Below are 19,821 nucleotides of genomic sequence, written 5' to 3'. Positions count from 1 at the left end.
CTTTTTTTTTTTTGGTACCAGGGATTGAACCCAGGAGTGCTTAACCACTGAGCCACATTCCCAATCCTTTTTATTTATTTTGAGACAGGTCTCACCAAGTTGCTGAAGCTAGCTTTGGACTTGAATTGCTCCTGCCTCAGCCTCTCTAGTCACTGGGATTACGGGCATGTGCTACTGTACCCAGCAATTTTTCATTTACTTTTTAGTCTTGTTTATTGAAGGGTACTTGTCCTTACTTAGTCCAGAATTATAATAAAATCTTTAGTATTTAAAACTTTTTTAGATAAGATTAACTAAGTTTATTTTTAATCTTTGTTATTCTAGCAATGTGTATTTACAAGTGAAGGCAATTTCCAATATTGTATGGAAGTATCAGCGTTATCATTTTATTATGGCTTATCATGAGAAACCAGTTTTGCCTCCTCCACTTATCATTCTTAGCCATGTAGTTTCTCTGTTTTGCTGTGTATGTAAAAGAAGAAAGAAAGATAAGACTTCTGATGGACCAAGTAAGTAAAATAAACTAAGGCAAATGTTTTCTTCATGTAATAACACCTTGAAGACTAAGTAATGATTTTACTCAATACAATGTAATATTTAACATTATTGGTTAATGTTATTGTGAAGGCTTTTGTTAAATGTGCCTGACCAAAGGAATTTTTAGGTGCAATTTGATGATCTATAAAAGGAGGTTTAGTATTAAACTCCTCTTTGGTGATGACATCTCAGTTTGTTTTTATTAAAATGGGGATTATGTAGATTATGACACTTTAGCTCTTCTAAACCATTTTTTACTGCTCTGGAAACATGACAATTATCTAAACTACCTGAAATTGATCACTGTGTCAAATTGTGCTTAAAATTTTACATTGGCTTTCTATTCCACTAGCTGAGTTCTGAAATTCCTCTGACTGGGTATGTGAGGAAGATTAAGAGAGGGCGAATAGTGTTGGAAAGGAAAATTAGAAGAGAATAACTTACCTGAAACCATTTTACTTATATCATACTATGAAGGAGGAAAAAAGAAAAAGAAAGACAGTTGGCTAGTGCTTCAGAAACACAGCACTAAAAAGAGAAAAAAGTTGCACAATAATTTATAAGACTTAGGAGCTTAAGTTTGAAAACCTAGTAGCCCTTCATTGATTTGTTTTTGTCTTTCCTCCCTTAGAACTTTTCTTAACAGAGGAAGATCAAAAGAAACTTCATGACTTTGAAGAGCAGTGTGTTGAGATGTATTTTAATGAAAAAGATGACAAATTCCATTCTGGAAGTGAAGAGAGAATCCGTGTCACTTTTGAAAGGTTTAGAAGTTGTTTAATTATAATTGATAATATGTTTAATTATAATTGATTATATTAGTTATGTATCTTATACCTAGTCATTGTTTAATTTATTTTGTCAAGCAAATAGCTTTTTATCATATATTGGAAAGACAGTTCAGTTCTTTACTTCTAGTACTTTATATAATTCAGTCAATCCCTTGTTGTTTTTTAATGGTGCTGGGGATCCAGCCCAGGGTCTCAGACATGCTAGGCAAGAACTCTACCTCTTGAGCTACATTCCTAGCTTTCTTGTAATTTTTTGACTATAGTTTCAGGGTTAATGCTCTTTTCTACTCTGGAGAGAAAAGTAAAACTATCTTCACTATTTTTAAAGCCTTTCTTTCTTTTGATTGGCCTTGCTATATTCTGGAAGCATATGATGTTTTTGTAGTTACAGTAATGGTAATCTTTGGATATGTAACTGTATATCTATATTTAGGAGAGTAAATTGGAAAAAACAAAGCATTTCTAGAAACCTGTGTTTTATTATAACATCATTAGCATTGGATTCTTCTTAAACATAAAGAATGCCTTGTATAAATAAATAGCCAGACTTTATTTTCATAACTTACCTCGTTTGTTATAAAACAGTGCATTTAAAATTTCTTTGTATTGTCATTTATTTGAGACTACAAAGAGAATTTCTTCATTTATTTTTAATATTCATAAAAAGCCTGTTTTTCCCCTACAGAGTGGAGCAGATGTGCATTCAGATTAAAGAAGTTGGAGATCGAGTCAACTACATAAAACGATCATTACAGTCATTAGATTCTCAGATTGGACATTTGCAAGATCTTTCAGCCCTGACAGTTGATACATTAAAAACACTCACTGCCCAGAAAGCTTCAGAAGCTAGCAAAGTTCACAACGAGATCACACGAGAATTGAGTATATCCAAACATTTGGCTCAGAACCTTATTGATGATGGTCCTGTAAGACCTTCTGTATGGAAAAAGCACAGTGTTGTAAATACACTTAGTTCCTCTCTTCCTCAAGGTGATCTTGAAAGTAATAATCCTTTTTTTTGTAATATTTTCATGAAAGATGAAAAAGATCCCCAATGTAACATGTTTGGTCAAGATTTACCTGTAATACCCCAGAGAAAAGAATTCAATTTTCCAGAGGCTGGTTCCTCTTGTGGTGCCTTATTCCCAAGTGCTGTTTCTCCTCCAGAACTGCGACAGAGACGACATGGGGTAGAAATTTTAAAACTATTTAATAAAAGTCAAAAATTAGGCAGTTCACCTAATAGCACACCACGCCTGTCATCCCCACCAACCAAATTCTCTGTTAGTACACCGTCCCAGCCAAGTTGCAAAAGCCACTTGGAAACTGTAACCAAAGATCAAGAAAGTATTTGCTTTAAAGCTGCAGAAGGAGATAGTATAGAATTTGGAGCATTTGTAGGTAAGTTTGAAATGAAAATAATTAGCTAGTTAATAAAAATATTATAGGACAAGTGGACTGTTTTTTGTGTAGTTCTAAACATTTTAAAGGAATTAGAAGTGGGGAAAATAAGTTGATTTGGGCTTTAAGAGTTATATTGTCAGGGATGGGGCTGTAGCTCAGTGGTAGAACACTTGCTTTGCATGTGTGAGACACTGGGTTCGATCCTCAGCACCACATAAAAATAAATAAAGATACTATGCATTCATCTACAACTCAATAAATTTAAAAAAAGAGTTATATTGTCATATATTTCTTTAGTAAAATTTACTATAGTAGCAATGTACACAAAAATTATTTGGCCTCTTTCAAATTTGAATATATCTTTAATTGAATTTGGTCAATTGTTGGAAGAACCTGAGTCATTTATATATGTAAGGTACATAGGGAACAATAGGAAGGTACAGGGAAGTTGTAAACAATAGGCAAAAAGAACAATATACATAGGATGATTTTTATTTTTATTCAAACCAGGATAGTTTTTAATTTTTTTTTTATTTGTAGTTGGACACAATCCTTTTATTTATTTTTATGTGGTTCTGAGGATTGAACCCAGGGCCTCACACGTGCTAGGCAACAACTCTACTGCTGAACCACAACCCCAGCTCCCCCAGGACAGTTTTTATAATGAAAGGTACATTGCTAATCATTACATTATATTGACTGGGAAACCAGGAGTCTACTTGTGAAACCAAGACAATCATAGCTTGGTTAACAATGGGATACATTAGGCATTTTGATCATGTGAAAATCAAGAGTGTGGTTACACAAACCTAGATACACAGTAAACATGATATATAAGGTCATTGATGACATAAAATGATATTCTGTTTTACAATAAACTTTATTTATTTATTTTTTTTTTAGAGAGAGAATTTTTTAATATTTATTTTTTAGTTCTCGGCGGACACAACATCTTTGTATGTGGTGCTGAGGATCGAACCCGGGCCGCACGCATGCCAAGCGAGCGCGCTACCGCTTGAGCCACATCCCCAGCCCCTACAATAAACTTTATAAATAGAAGGAATGTACCATAATGATACAAAGTTATTATCAAGTATTATGTACTATATATAATCACGTTGCTAAGCTTTTATACAATTGGCAGCTTAGTAAGTTTGTTTACTACCCCAATTGTGAGTTATAGGACATCACTTAGGCAATAGTCATTTTTTAGCTCCATTGTAATCTTATGGGACTACCATTATATATGCATTCTATCACTGGCTAAAACTTTGTGGTGATATGGGGAGAAATCTTAAAAATGTTAATAAAAATATAAAATTAGACAGTTTAAGCATGCCACATCTTTCTTCCCCACCAACCAAATACATGTCTGTGTTTATGATCTATCTTATAAATCTAGAAATGAGAGCACTTAAAAAAGGAAAGAGTCACTCTTACACCTATGATAGATTAAATAGGATAAGAAGAGAGAAAAATATTTTATTTTTGCGTTGATAAAACATAATGACCTTGGTGAAAACTGTTTCAATAAAGAAGTGATACAGGAAAAGCCAAATTAAAGTGCAAATGGAGGAAAGAATAAAAAGGGAATGATTGTGGGAGACTTTGATTTTTGTGTTTATCATGTTTTGTTTTTAATGTTAAGGGAGATTTAATCATCTTTAAATGCTGACAGTGTGCCATTTGGAAGGGAGTGAGTGAGTAGAGAATGCTTTATAGACCTAGCCGAGTTCCTGTAATTTGGGAGAATATGGTGTTTTAAAGTATTTAACAGAGAATTTTTAGTAAATAATTTGGGTTGTTTGGAGTATAACCAGAATGTTCCAAGGTATGAATAATGCCCTTTATTTTTCCATCAGGTGGTTTCCTACCGTTGTCTTCAATACTTTTTGTAGCCTTCTCTGCATAGAAATTTACCTAGTCATGAAATATGTGTAATGATTGTGTAAGGAATGTGTAATAAACCATTGTAAAATATACGAAGTCCAGCCTGAAAGGTTATCTAGGTACTCAACACACTAGTACTATGTACTAGTACTGCTAGGCTATGTGGAGTTTGCTGTGGGTTATAGATACATAACTTTTCCTACATAGAATTTATCCCAATGTATTAAAACAAAATATTTTTTTCCAGTGCTGGGAATGAAACCCAGGGTCCTAAAAAACATTTTGTCCTGTTTGATAATGTATTACCAGTGGGGGCTACGTATAATTAGTTTTTATATTTTATTATTCATAGTAAGAATTATTGTTTCCTCCTGTTCTTTTAAATTTCAAGCTATTTACTCACATCAACATGTTGGGTTCTGTTTGAAGAACTTTTGCTATTAATATAAACTGAATTACAAGTCTTCATCAGCTTCTTGGCAAATATTTTTTTTTTAATTTTTTATTGTTGGTTGTTCAAAACATTACATAGTTCTTGATATATCATATTTTACACTTTGATTCAAGTGGGTTATGAACTCCCATTTTTACCCCATATACAGATTGCAGAATCACATCAGTTACACATCCATTGATTTACATATTGCCATACTAGTGTCTGTTGTGTTCTGCTGCCTTTCCTATCCTCTACTATCCCCCCTCCCCTCCCCTCCCCTCCCCTCTTCTCTCTCTACCCCCTCTACCGTCATTCATTTGTCCCCCTTGTATTATTTTTCCCTTTCCCCTCACTTCCTCTTGTATGTACTTTTGTATAACCTTGAGGGTCTCCTTCCATTTCCATGCAATTTCCCTTCTCTCTCCCTTTCCCTCCCACCTCTCATCCCTGTTTAATGTTAATCTTCTTCTCCTGCTCTTCCTCCCTACTCTGTTCTTAGTTACTCTCCTTATATCAAAGAAGACATTTGGCATTTGTTTTTTAGGGATTGGCTAGCTTCACTTAGCATAATCTGCTCTAATGCCATCCATTTCCCTGCAAATTCTATGATTTTGTCATTTTTTAATGCAGAGTAATACTCCATTGCGTATAAATGCCACATTTTTTTTTATCCATTCGTCTATTGAAGGGCATCTAGGTTGGTTCCACAGTCTTGCTATTGTGAATTGTGCTGCTATGAACATCGATGTAGCAGTGTCCCTGTAGCATGCTCTTTTTAGGTCTTTAGGGAATAGACGGAGAAGGGGAATAGCTGGGTCAAATGGTGGCTCCATTCCCAGCTTTCCAAGAAATCTCCATAGTGCTTTCCAAATTGGCTGCACCAATTTGCAGTCCCACCAGCAATGTACAAGTGTACCCTTTTCCCCACATCCTCGCCAGCACTTGTTGTTGTTGGCAAATATTTTAATAGTATTTAGCAGAAATGCAAAAAGAAATTGCAAAGCCATCAAAATTACTTGAAAAACAACCTTCATTTGCCTTTATAGACTTTAGACAATGTCATTACTTGATAAGGAAGAACAAAAATTTTTTATTGTGATTTTTTTTTTTTTTTCTGTTAAAGGGCACAGAGATAGCATGGATTTACAGAGGTTTAAAGAAACATCAAACAAAATAAAAGAACTATTATCTGTAAGTACATACTTGTAAGAGCATGATTTATTTTTATTTCACAATTTTGATACTTAGTTCAAAGTAGAATTAAACTTTTTTTTTCAGTAAATACATAGTTTTAGCAGAGACCACCAACATGATAATCCCACATATTTGAAACTATACACAATTTGAAAGAAAGTAGAAGCAGTTGAGGAACATGAAAAAAAATGTACAAATAGCTTGCATTTTTTATTAGGTAAAATTAAAGCAAAAAACCACCCATTTAGCATTTTTCTCAAAAATTTTTCCTGGCCCCAAAGTTTATTTACAACATGATCCTGGCTCAAGGAAAACCATAGCCTAGAAATAAAGAGATATATGTAATGTACAAAGGCTAGATTTTCAATAAATGTTTGTTTCTAAGTTTTGAAATGTATAGAACAATTGGGGAAAAAGAAAAAAGAGGAGGGTATGTTTTCTGCCTGAAATCAGTTTTTTTATTTCTTAATATTGCCTTCACAAATTACTTTTAACACTGAAGGGCAATAATGTAGCTAAGCCGGGCATAGTGGCACCCACCTATAATTCCAGCAGCTTAGGAGGCTTGAGGCAGGAGTTCAAAGAGTTGATATGCAACTCAGTGAGACCCTGTCTCTAAATAAAATACAAATAGGGCTGGGGATGTGGCTCAGTGGTCATGGGCCCCTAAATTCAATCCCTGCCCTCCCCTCCCAGTAATAATAATGTGTCTATACCAAGATATTTAAAAAGACCTAGAAAAGTATTATGCTTCTTAGTCCCTTAAGGAACTCACATTGTAGAAATGATCAGGTGACAAATACAATTTAAAAAAATATTTTTTCCCCTGCTGGGGATATAGTTCAGTTGGTAGAGTGCTTGCCTTGCATGCATAAGGTCCTGGGTTCAATCCCCAGCACTACACACAAAAACATTTTTTTTTTTTTTTCCTAAAGCTATCCCCAGAAAATCATAACCTAGAGTTTCTATAGGTAATTCTTCCCTATATAATCCAAACTTAATTGTGTAATTGTCAGAACATATTACCTTACATATAAAAGGTAGACTTAAATGCACTTTGATATTTATACTAACATTTGTATTTTTAATTACATATATTCTGATTAAAATATTGAATATAATGTCTACTAACTAGATATTGTTAACTTGGAATTTAGTTGGTGATTATATGCAAATTGAGATGTAATAATTATGGGGTTTTTTTTCTGTATTTGCCTTTATGCTTGAAAATAGTTATATAGTTTTCTTGCCTCAAATAGGAACAGCAGAATGATGTTGAAAACACGATTTTGGAGTATTCTGAGATGCCTAAATATCAGGTAATGTTTCATTAGTATACATGGGAGTCAGAAAATTAGATATAGGATGTAGGTGTGGTTTCAGTGGACTTAACCATAAAATCATAATTTGCAGTGTTTTCTAACAATTTTAATTCTGTGGCATATTTTTAAAGGTCTGAATTTTCTATTATGTGTAATTATTTAGGAAGAAAGAGCTGAGTAAACGGATTAAGTGCATGTAGCTACCCTTAGCTAACACATGATGAGAAGAGAAAGAAATGAGAAAAGATGAGAAGTAGAACAGATAAGTCTCTATCAAAGTTAGTTTATTTATTATATGGAATTATTTAAATAATATCTTCTTTTTCCTATCTGCAAATTATTATTGTATTACCACACTCTGGTGGCATCATTTTGCTGTTGCAAAGCAATTGATACACATAGAACAAAAAGTTAAAGAACACCTCTTAATGGAAAAGAGTGAAACAACAGGTTTCCCAACAGGTTTTATCTTTTAACAATAAATGTAAAATAGAGGAGTACACTAAAAAGTCTCATGTGGACAGGTTTCTTGGAAAAAGCAAGAAGAAAGTGTAAGGTCCTGTAAGTTAGTAGAAAGATGGTAGCTACTGAAATGTTTTGAATTAAACAATTTTGAGTAATTTTCTAAAACTATAAGAGAATAATGAACTCACCTCATGATGGTCAATTTTGATCATTTGTGGATTTCTGATGAAAACTACAGACCCTTTTCCTAGAAAAAGCACAGATACATACTTTTTCTATTAAAGTAGGATTTTACAGTTGCCTTGAAAACCTATGCATTAGTTTCAGGTTAGGATTCCTTTTCATAGATTGTTCTGGAAACTGATATGTCATTGTATCCAAGAGTATATCAGAGAAAGTGTTTAAAACAGATAAAGCAAACAAGAAATAGCTTGAACTGATTCCAGGAGAAACAGCTCAAATCAGAAAGGAAATTAGAATCTGTATTGTAACCATAGAAAGTAATTCAGCACTTTTTATCTTGTTTTTATACATTAGCTACATGTGAAGAGCAAAGCTAGAAAAGCTTGATTTTTCTTGAGATACAAGTTAATTTAATTAAAGCTCTACTCTATTGTAGTAGTAACATTTTGAAATTCACTCTTTCTGATGGTAGAGGTTTGGAAATTTTTTAAAGGTTGCCTAGTATTGTTGTAGTTGAGAAAACAAAATAGTATGCAAGTGTGAGATCTTCCCCAAATTGTTCAATGTGATTTATGAGTTCATCTGGGGGAAAAAGTGATTTAAAAAAAGAAAGAGAATTAGCTGTTAGACACTGAAATATTTTGCAGCTAGCATGGTTAAAACATGAACACTTAGCAAAACATTTTATCTCACCTAGAAATAACCCTTCAAAAAATTAAAATTAATAAGGAATGTTGTCTTAGAAATTGATGAGGAGAGAAAGACTTTGGACAATTGGATGGAAATTCAGGAAAGTTGCTTATGTTCTCATATCACATCATAAACTTGGGTGAATTTTTAGAGTTAAATGTAAAAATTGAAAGCTTAGAAAAATTTTAAGGAAATAGGAATATTTTTTAAGTCAGTAAAGCAAACAGGATTTTCTAAATGTATAAATAATAGAAAATAGTAATGGACATTGTAAAGACATTTAAAGATCTTATCTGGGGGCTGGGGTTCTGGCTCAGTGGTGGAGCGCCTACCTCGCACATGTGAGGCACTGGGTTTGATCGTCAGCACCACATAAAAATAAACAAACAAAAATAAAGATATTTCATCCATCTATAACTAAAAAATTTTTTTAAAAAGTCATTATCTGTATAAGTCAGAACAAATTTGAAGAAAATTTGAAGTTTGATAAAAAATGAGAAGATAAATCCTTTGGTATATATAGCTTATACAAGTATACTTTATTCAGTAACAAAGCTACTAAGCCCATTAAAAAGAAATGGCCTCCTCCAAAGCACTATTTTCACTATGTTGATATAAGACAGCAGCTTCTCCTTCCCATGAATCAATAAAGACTTTATTTTTTTTCCCCACAGTTTTCTTAATTTTCCCAAAATTTTCTTGAACTTGTATTACTATGGAAAGCATTCATTCAAATAAATTTATGACCAGTAAGCAATTGCGCAGGGTGTTTTCATGAAGTTTGACATTGAAGAAAATAATCATGATCTAAAATATACATTTGTTGTCCAGGTAGAATAAAGCATATTGAGCTAAGTAGATCAAGAAACTCTTTTATATTATAATAGTGGCTTGAAATTCAGTTCAATTATTTTAAAATTATATACATGTATAATATATACAGAATGATATTCCTCCTGGAAACACTTTGAAACCTGTGAGTTCTTTTGCTGGATTTACGGAATGTCACAAGGCTAACATTTCTCTTCATTCAGAAAAAGGTGAGTAGTTTAACTTGATGGGTTGTTAGCTAACATATTTAAGCTTTAAATGTATTGTATGTTTGTCATATGCCTGAATAATGAATGGTCTGGGAATCAGAAGACACAGATTCTAGTCCAGTCATACTATAATCTTGAGATTAAGTCATATAATCCTAAACATTCTAATATTATTCAGAAATTGTTTAGTCTGTAAAGATGCAATATAAAGACTCAGCTTTACAAATCTGCTGATTTTAGCTTTTACAAACTGAATATCATGTATTCAACCTATTTTTTTGTTTAACTTTTAAAAATAGCTAATAAATTTGTTGATTTGAAATTAAAATATACATACTTGAAAAGTTCCCTTTCATGCCAATCTCATGTACTGCCACTATTATTTCTGTCTGCGTCTAGAATTTAATACTTATGTAGTCATATATAACAAATCTTTTCTCTCATATTTTACACAAAAGGTAACCTGTCATACTTGTTTTGCACTTTCTATACCATGGTGGTATTTCTGATATTTTTGGAGATGATTGTTGCATAGGCTGGCTTCAAACTTCTGAGCTCAAGCAGTCCTCCTGAAGCCTACCAACTAGCTGGGACTACTGGCACATGCCACTGTGTCCAACACAGCTGTTATTTTTTGAGTCAAAATTTTGTGTGTGTGTGTATCTCTAAAATTGACAAGTTGAATGATTATAAAAGTTACCCCTTATCACTTTTTTTTTTGGGGAGTGGGGGTGGACTAGGGATTGAACTCAGGGACACTCAACCACTGAGCCACATCCCCAGCCCTATTTAGTATTTTATTTAGAGACAGGGTCTCACTAAGTTGCTTAGGGCTTCACTTTTGCTGAGGCTGACTTTGAACCCGCGATCCTCCTGTCTCAGCCAAGCCACTGGGATTACAAGCATGCACCACCATGCCTAGCTCATTCTTTTTTGATATACTAAATTTACCAGTATATATCGTGGCCAAATTGGGTTTATTCCAGGAATGCAAGCTGATTTAACATTCAGAAGTATGATTACTATGATGCATGATCGTAGATAAAAGGAGGAAAGTCATAAGCTCATATCAAGAGCTTCAAAAAAGCCATTTGATAAAATTCATTGTCTATTCATGGTAACATAAAAATAGAAGGAACTTTCTTAATGTCAGTAAAGGTTATGTGCAAAATTTATCCCATTCATCATATTTCTTAATGAAATACTAAAAGCCCATAATGGAAAACAAGACAAAGATTCTGGCTGCTACTTTTTATATTTTATATTCTAGTGAGAGCAATAAAGCAAGTAAAACAAATGATAGAAAAGTAAAGAGGGGAAAAGTAAGTGTGTCCATAGTATTTTAAGTGGATATTATTTCTAAAGTTTGCATCCTTATAATGCTGTATCCTCACATTTCAGTTTTAGGCCACATCTATTGATGTTCTAAAGAAGACAAGGACTGAACTTTGTTTTCCTATTATCTGTTCCCCAAAATCATACAAATATGCTTTTACCCTTTCCAACCAGTATATCATAGTTTTGGTTAGTCAACAACCTGGATTCTCTGGTATTTTACTAAATTTCTTCAAATTATTCAGAGTATAATATATTCTGACATTATCACTATATTGAAAAGTTTTGCCTTGAGTCTTCTAATATACCTGAGACATTTGAGAGTAAACATTAGATACTTGTCTTTTTGTGTCTGGCTTATTTTGCTTATTAACTTGATATCTTGTAGTAGCATACTTCCATTCTTCTTTTTGGCTTAGTAAATATTCCATTGTGTGTATATATACCATATATTCTTTATCCATTCATTTATTAATGGCCCCCATATCTTGGCTATTATAATTATCCATAAATTTATTATCCCAGATGACAGCTTATTATTTTCTAGAAATCCTAGGGGAAGACAGAAAGACCAATTTACCTATATTCATGTAAGGAATTTTATCTACTATGTAAAGAGAGGGCTATGTGGCTCCCCAGAAGAAGGTTCTGGGCCCCATTAAGACTGTCCATTTTACAATTCTAGTTCCAGTTCTTCTCATACATTAAAAGAATTCCAAAGGCCTGTGATCACAGGCACTGAAGAGAGTCACAGACCTTCCTGCTCCAGTTAGATCCTTGGTAGTTGAGCTGTTTGGAAGCTGCTGAGGCTTGCTTCCTGGTTCTGGTAGAGGTCCTGCTACAGATCCTGAAGCAACTGGTTTAGGTCTATAAGGTTGCTGTCTCTGTGAGGTAGAGGCAGGGGTGAGAGGCAGTTCCCTTTATATTCGATCACTGCCATCTTGACCTGATCCTGTTTGGGATCTGCAGCATTCTTGTGTATCCCCCATTCTGATCTTGGAATTGAGGCGTCAGTACTTGAAACTGCTTTGGGATTAAGTCCTTTTCTGTGAGCCAGAAGTCAGCCATGCTCATAGCTCATTTGTTGGTGTATCTCAGCTTCCCCTAGTCAATGAACTCCTCAGCGTAGCCCCTCATCTTGTCCACACGCACCCACGACACCTGGATTCATTCATTTGTGTGTCACTAGTCCTGTGAGCAGGTTTCACAAAAGGTGGATGTGGGACTCTGGCCAAGGCCCAGGCAGCAAAATACACGGCCATTGGAGATAGTGGCAACACAGCCAGCCACATTTTCCCCCTTCTCCCCAGATACCTCTTTTATTTATTTTTTTTTTTTTTAATTTTTTATTGTGGGTTGTTCAAAACATTACAAATTTCTTGACATATCATATCCCAGATACCTCTTTTATATGCTGTCATTATTTCCTTGAGACAGACACCCAGGAATGATATAGCTGGATCAAATGGTAGTTCAATTTTTTGAGGAGCCACCATATTGTTTTCCATAATGACTGTACTAATTTACATTCCCACCCATCATGCATAAGGGTTCCTTTTTCCCCACATCCTTGCCAACATTTTTTTTGTTTTTATATTAATCATAACAAGTGAGATGGAATCTCAATGTGGTTTTGATTTACGTTTTCCTTGTGGTTAAAGATAGCATTGTTTCATATACTGACCATTTATTTGTATTTCTTTTGAGAAGTGTCTACTCAGATAATTAGCTTGTTGACTGGATCACTTTTGTTTTTAATTTTTTTTTAGACATTGATTATTATGTCTTTACTTTATTCATTTATTTTTATGTGGTGCTGAGAATCTAACCCAGTGCCCCACACATATTAGGCAAATGCTCTACCACTGATCCAAAATCCCAGCCCACTTTTGTTTTGTTTTGCATTCTTTATGTATGTTTTACATTAATCCTCTATCTGATGAATAACTGGCAAAGATTTTCTCCCATTCTGTAGATTATTTCATCACTCTGGTGATTTTTTTTTCCTTTGCTGTACAGAAGCTTGTTAATATGATGTAATACCATTTGTCAGTTCTTATTTTGTTCCCTTAGCCATTAGAGTCCTATACAGCAAATTGTTGCCTATGCCAATATCTTGAAGTGTTTTTGATTTTTTGAGAGTTTCAGATCTTACTTTAAGATATTAGTTCCATTTTGAGTTGTTTTTTGTACAGGATGAGAGATAAGAGTCTAGTTTTGGTCTTTTGTATGTGGATATCCAGTTTTCCTAACACCATTTGTTGAAGAGGCTATCTCTTTCTCCAGTGTATGTTTGCATCTTTTTCAAGTATCAGTTGGCTATTATTGTATGAGTTTATTTCTAGGTTCTTGTTACTGTTTAGATATGAGGTGGCCCCTAAAAGCTCATGTGTGAGACAATGCAAGAAAATTTATAGATGAAGTAATTGGGTTATGAGAGCCTTAAGTTAATCAATGTATTAAGATGCTGATAGGGGTTAAATGGGTGGTTACTTGGGTGGGTAGGGTGTGGCTAGAGTAGGTGGATGTAGTTATGGATCTGTTGAGGAATTTTGTATCCTCTTGGTTCAATTTTGGTAGGTTTTATGTGTACATAAATTTACCCATTCCTCTAGATTTTCTGTCTTTTTGATGTATTATTTTTGAAACAATCCCTAATGATCCTATGAATTTCATTAATATCTGTTTTAATACCCCTTTTCTGGGACGGGGAGTATAGCTTGGGGGATATAACTCAGTGGTAGAATGCTTCCCTAGCATGCATGAGTCCTTAGGTTCTGTCGCTAGAATGGCATAAAAAATGTGTGTGTGAGACATACACACACACACACACACACACATATACATACACATACTCACACATACTCTCTCCCACTCTCTCTCCCTCTCCCTCCCTCCCTCCCTCCCTTTCTCTCCCCCCCCCTCCCTATTTGTGTCTTCTTCCATTGATTAGTTTAACTAAGAATTTGTCAATTTTGTTGCTCTTTTTGAAGAACCATCTCTTTGTTTCATTTACCCATTGTATTGTTGTTTTAGTTTCTGTTTATTTATTTATGTCCTGGTCTTTATTATTTCTTTCTATTGATTTTGGGTTTAGTTTGTTCCTGCTTTTCTAAGACCTTGAGATATATCATTAGGTTAGGTTATTTATTTGATATATCCACCCTCTCTCTCTCTCTTAATGTAGTTAAATGAACTCCTTTTCATTCTGCTTTTGCTATGTACTGCATATTCTAGGGTTGTATTGTTTTGATTTGTTCTGTTTCCTTAGACTACTAGGTTGAGCCCAGAATCTTACACATGCCAGGCAAGCACTGAACTATGTCCCTATCCTTTTTAATTTTGAGACAAGGTCTCAGTAAGTTGACCAGTTTGGCCTCAAACTTGCCATCCTCCTGCCTGGGCCTCCCATCACCCCAGCTATGCTTCAAAGGGTTTTTAAATTTTCTTGTCTTCAGTGACCCACCGTTTGTTCAGAAATGTTGTTAAATCTCCATGTGTTTCTATAATATCTCTTGGTTTTTTTTTTTTGTTTAAGTCTCATTCCATTATGATGAATAAGCTGCAAGAAATTTATTAATTTTTTCAAATTTGTTAGGCCTTGCTTTATGGCCTAGTATATGATCTGTTTTAGCTGTTGGATAAAGTATTTTGGAGGTGTCAGTTAAGAATTTGATCATCGGGGCTGGGGATGTGGCTCAAGCGGTAGCGCGCTCGCCTGGCATGCGTGCGGCCCGGGTTCGATCCTCAGCACCACATACAAACAAAGATGTTGTGTCCGCCGAGAACTAAAAAATAAATATTAAAAAAAAAAAAAAAAGAATTTGATCGTTAGTGGAATTTAACTTTTTTTTTGTTTGGATATCTGTTGGTAAGAGCAAGGTATTGAAGTCATCCACTGTTGTTGTATTATTGTGCTGGACTTTGTCTATCCCTCCTATGTCTACCTTTATGTCCAGTGGTGTTTGTTTTATAAAAATCAATGCTCTGGCGTTCAGTGCACACATTTATAATTATTATTTCTTTTTAATGAATTGTTCCCTTTATCAGTGCATAGTGACCTTCTTTGATTCTTCTGATTTTTGCTTAAAGTCTGTTTTGTCAGATGTGAGTATTGCTCATCTTACTTCTTTTAGAATTCCATTTATTTAAAAATCATTTTTGTCCTTTCACTTTCTGTTTGTGTATGTCTTTGCCAGTAAGGTGAGTGTCTTGCAGGCAAATTGTTGGGCCTTGGTTTTTAATCCAATCAGCCAGTCTACATCTTTTAATTGAATTTAAGACCACTTGCATTCGTGGTTATTATTGAAAGGCACGAACTTGTTCTTGTTGTTTTATTTTTTTTTCCTGGTTGTTTTGAATATTTTGTTTGTATCTTCCTCCTTTTTTCATCTTAGTTGTTTGAGGGTTTTCTATATTTGTAATGTTTTATTCTTTCCTAATTCTCATTTGTTTATCTACACTGCTACTAAGATTTATTCTTTCTCTGCTGTCATGATCATGTTTATCTTTCTTCCTCTTGTGAGTGTAGGTATATTCTGTAATGCTGATTTAATAGTCATGAATTCCCTTAGTTTATGCTTATTATTGAAGATCTTTATTTTCATCCAATTCTGAAGGATAACTTTTCTGGTTATAACAAATCTAAGTTGGCAGTTATTTTCTTTTATGACTTAAAATACCTCATTCCATGCTCTCCTAGCCTTTAGAATTTTTGCAGAGAAATCTGTTATTCTAATGGGTTTGCCTTGAAATGTAACTTGGTACTCCTCTTTTATAGTTTTTAATATTCTTTCTTTGATCTGTACTTTTGACATTTTATAACATTGTGCAAAAGTTCTTTCTGGTTGTATCTATTTGGAGTTCTAAATGCCTCCTGAACCTGAATGTCCATGTGTTTTCCAAGATTTTGGGAAATTTTCCATTGTTATTTCACAAGATTTTTTTTTTTTAACATTCATTTTTCAGTTGTAGGTGAACACAGTACCTTTTATTTTTATGTGATGCTGAGGATTGAACCCAGTGCCAGGCGAGCGCTCTTCCTCTGAGCCACAACCCTCACAAAATGGGTTTTCCAGGCCTTCAGCCTTTATAGTTCTTCTCCCTTGTCTATTCTAGTTATACATGTTTGGTCTTTTAGTAGTGTCCCAGAGACCTTGTATGTTCCCTTCATTCCCTCTTTTTTCTCTTTATTACTGTCTGAATGTGATAATTCTTCAACCTGTCTTCAGGTTCTGGTATTCTTTCTTCATTTGATCTGGTCTGCTGGTGATACTTTCAACTGAGTTAATTTGACTTAATTTGTGCTTTCAATTTATTTGTTTGGTTCTTTTTCAAATTGTCTATTGTATTGACTTGCACATTCATATCTTGCATTGCCTTCCTTAGTTCATTCAGCTGTTTATTCATGTCCTCTCAGAATTCATTGAGCTCTTTTCCCCCAATACTGGAGATTGCGCCAACAGTGCTGTTCCACTGGACTACATTCTCAGCCCTTTTTATTTATTTATTTTTTAATTCAAAGCAGGGTCTTGCTAAGTTGCCAGTGTTGGCCTTGAAATCACAATCTTCCTGCCTCACCCTTCCAAGTTACTGGGATTATAGGCATGTGCCACCATGCCCAGCAAGCTTTTTAAAAATCATTCTTTTTGAGTTCTTTGTCCACTTTGCTGTTGTTAGAATTAGTTACTAGAGTATAACTTTACGAGGGGTCATGTTACCTTACTTTTTCATACTTTTCTTTTGTTTCTGTGTTGAGATTTTTCCTTTCCGTTGGAATGGATGTCTCTTCCACTTTTATATGAGGGCCTTCTTATTAGTAGCCTTCTCTGGACAATGTGCCCTGGGATACCAGTTGGTTTTACAGTTTTGCGTCTAATTCCAGTTTGACTTAATAGGTTAGTTTCCCTGTAGCTTTCTTGGCTATGATTTGTGGGTTTTGACACATATGTACTGTTACAGAGCCTCAGATAACCTGCTTTCTCTTGTAGGTCTCTCAAGCCTGTGATCCCTCTAGTAGTTCAGGCAGGTGCGACGGAGACAGCAGAATGATTGGGGTGGGCCCCCTGGTTACTCCTTCAGTCTTGTCAGCAATGTGTGGTCTGGTAGGGTATGGGGATGAGTTATGCTGAAGGCTCCCTGTAGATTCATTGTCCACAACCATTGTGTTATTCCTCTCTGCTCTTGATATGGGGGTGAATGATCAGGAGTGGGACTTCAAGCTCCCTGCCATACCTACTTGGAGCTGGATTAATCGCTGGTGTCTTCTCCCCCTGCCTTTTTTTTTAATAAGTTGAAGGATCCACCAAGGTTCAAGCAGGACTATGTTATGGCAGGAGTAAGGTGCAGTTTCTCTGAGCGGAGCTGGAAGTGTGGCTCAACTGCAGAGCACCCACCCAACATGCTAAAAGTACCACATTTAATCCCTAGCACTTCATGGAAAAAAGAAAGTAACAGTGACAACAGCAACAAAATAGAGAAATAAAGTAAAAACCAAATTAAAAACAACCATAGCACCAACAGCAAGAAACAAAAGGGGCAAAAATACTATCAAATAAACTAAAATTAATTAAGTACAGTTAATTTAAAAAAAGAAAAAAGAAGAAAAACTAAAAGTTTAAAGCGAAAAGAGGAAAGCAGGGTAAATATAGATAAGTGGAAAAAATAAAATACAAAAATTAAATTTTTAAAGAGAACAGAGGGCTGGGGTTGTAGCTCAGTGGTGGAACTACCACACATGAGGCACTAGTGTTCGATTCTAAGTACCACATAAGAAATAAGTGGGTGAAATGAAGGTGTTGTGTCCATCTACAACTTAAAAAGAAAAAAAAGAGAGAAGCTAGGTATGCTGTGCATGCTTGTAGTCTCAGCAACTTGGTGGGGATAATGCAGGAGGATCACAAGTTCAAGGCCAACCTGGACAGCTTAGAACCTGTCCAAAATAAAAAGGACTGGAGATATAGCCCAGTAGTAAAGCACCCCTGGGTTGAATCTTCAGTTCCAGACACAGAGAAAGAGAAAATATATATACACAAAGGAAAAATAGTGGTTAAAACATTAATAACTTCCTCCCTGTTGGTATGCACAGATTGTGCAGGTAAGAGCGGATTACCTGCAGCCTATGCAAGAACTTCAGTCTGAGAATTTTTGTCTCCTCCTTTCCTTTTTGGTGCCAGGCTTTCAGTGTGAATGGTTTCTGACAAGAGCCAGTTGGAATATCTCTCAGCTACCCTACATACTAAAATAAACTAAGGTGAAACTCAGACCTCCCCAGGAAAGATTTACTCTGGAATTACTTGTGTTGCACACTCCAAGAATGGGGCAGATGCCAAGGTTATAGAATGTCAATGGAGCATGGAGTGAAATTCGTCTGGCATAGGTTCCCTCTGGTGCCTTTTGCATTGTGCACTCCAAGGGCAGTGCTGACAGGTTCTGTATTATGTCAGATGACTCTGGCGCTTTTTGTGCTGCACTCTTTTGAATGGGGAGAGTCTATGGAGATCTTGCTCTCTGTGCTGGGGGAGTAGACAGTGGACTCAGTGTAGTCCACTGCCCTTAACTCTGGTGTTCCTGAGACTTGGCTCTCTAGCTCCCAAACAAAATCAAGTTCCCCAGATTCCTACAGCTGGCTTCCCAAAGTGCTAGTTTTAAAGGGGAAACATCTTGTTCTCCTGTGTTTCCTCTGTCCTTTAAGCATAGCAGTCCAATTTTTCACTGCATAGAATTCTCAAAACAGTTTATATCAGAGGCTCTGTCCCTGGACCAAACTGACACTTAGGGCATCTCCCCACTGAGCTACTGTAGTAATATTGACATGGGACCTAAAGACGGAAAAATGCAAGAGTCTTTGACTAAGCAGTATGCTCAGATAAGACCTTCTCAAGATGACTACCTATTACAGCACCAGGAGGATATGCTATGAAGTGTAGAGAACTTCCAGAGCCAGTTTGCCGTGCAGATCCCAAGGGCATTGACTGTATTTCTACCAGGTGACTATTCCTGAGTATGGTGCTCACTGGGCCTCTGCCTCATTCACCCATCCTCCCACTTCCCATCCTGGGTGCTTTGTTTTACCCTGTTCAACCATCCGAAGTCTCTGTCCACTATTGAACTTCACCATTCTCCCACCGTCACCTTTATTTGCATCTGCTCTTCAGTTATTTCATTCTGTCTCATGGGAAAATGGGCAAGTTCTAGGTGCCTTCACTTGGCGGGGGGCGGGGGGCAGTGGAACAGTCTTTGTTATAGCAAGAAATTGGAAACAGACCAAATATCTACTAGTAGGAGTTTCTTGACTTCTCTAGGAACAAGAGGGAAACAACTTTTACTCATACTTTTTTTTGTAACACATAAATTTGTACACTTTTTTTGTTTGTTTGGTGTATGTGTGGTGCTGGAGATTGAACCCAGGGCCTTGTGCATGGAAGGCAAGGACTCTACCAATTGAGCTATATCCCCAGCCCTGCAACACATAAATTTGAATACTCAAAATAAATTGAATAATTTGGGGGTTTGTTGAGCCTCGTGCAACTCTT

General features: G+C 35.4%; 1 protein-coding gene and 1 pseudogene across 5 annotated transcripts in view; one reads left to right on the top strand and one right to left on the bottom strand.

The window, feature by feature from the left end:
- Positions 1 to 19,821, top strand: part of Trpm7 (transient receptor potential cation channel subfamily M member 7) — a 104,272-nt gene that overhangs the window by 67,234 nt on the left and 17,217 nt on the right. For all 5 annotated transcript variants that reach the window (XM_071608253.1, XM_027925829.3, XM_071608254.1 and 2 more), the window contains 6 exons: positions 325 to 509; positions 1,169 to 1,301; positions 2,014 to 2,729; positions 6,182 to 6,249; positions 7,512 to 7,571; positions 9,856 to 9,952. In XM_071608253.1, the coding sequence (XP_071464354.1) occupies positions 325 to 509; positions 1,169 to 1,301; positions 2,014 to 2,729; positions 6,182 to 6,249; positions 7,512 to 7,571; positions 9,856 to 9,952 (1,259 nt within the window). The remainder of the gene's footprint in view (positions 1 to 324; positions 510 to 1,168; positions 1,302 to 2,013; positions 2,730 to 6,181; positions 6,250 to 7,511; positions 7,572 to 9,855; positions 9,953 to 19,821) is intronic.
- Positions 12,057 to 17,450, bottom strand: LOC114081696 (large ribosomal subunit protein bL17m pseudogene; annotated as a pseudogene).

This window comes from Marmota flaviventris, chromosome 2 (assembly GCF_047511675.1).
Source record: "Marmota flaviventris isolate mMarFla1 chromosome 2, mMarFla1.hap1, whole genome shotgun sequence".
Classification (NCBI taxonomy): Eukaryota; Metazoa; Chordata; class Mammalia; order Rodentia; family Sciuridae; genus Marmota; species Marmota flaviventris.
The sequence above is the reverse complement of the archived record's forward strand: the minus strand, read 5'-3'. Positions and strand labels throughout refer to the sequence as shown.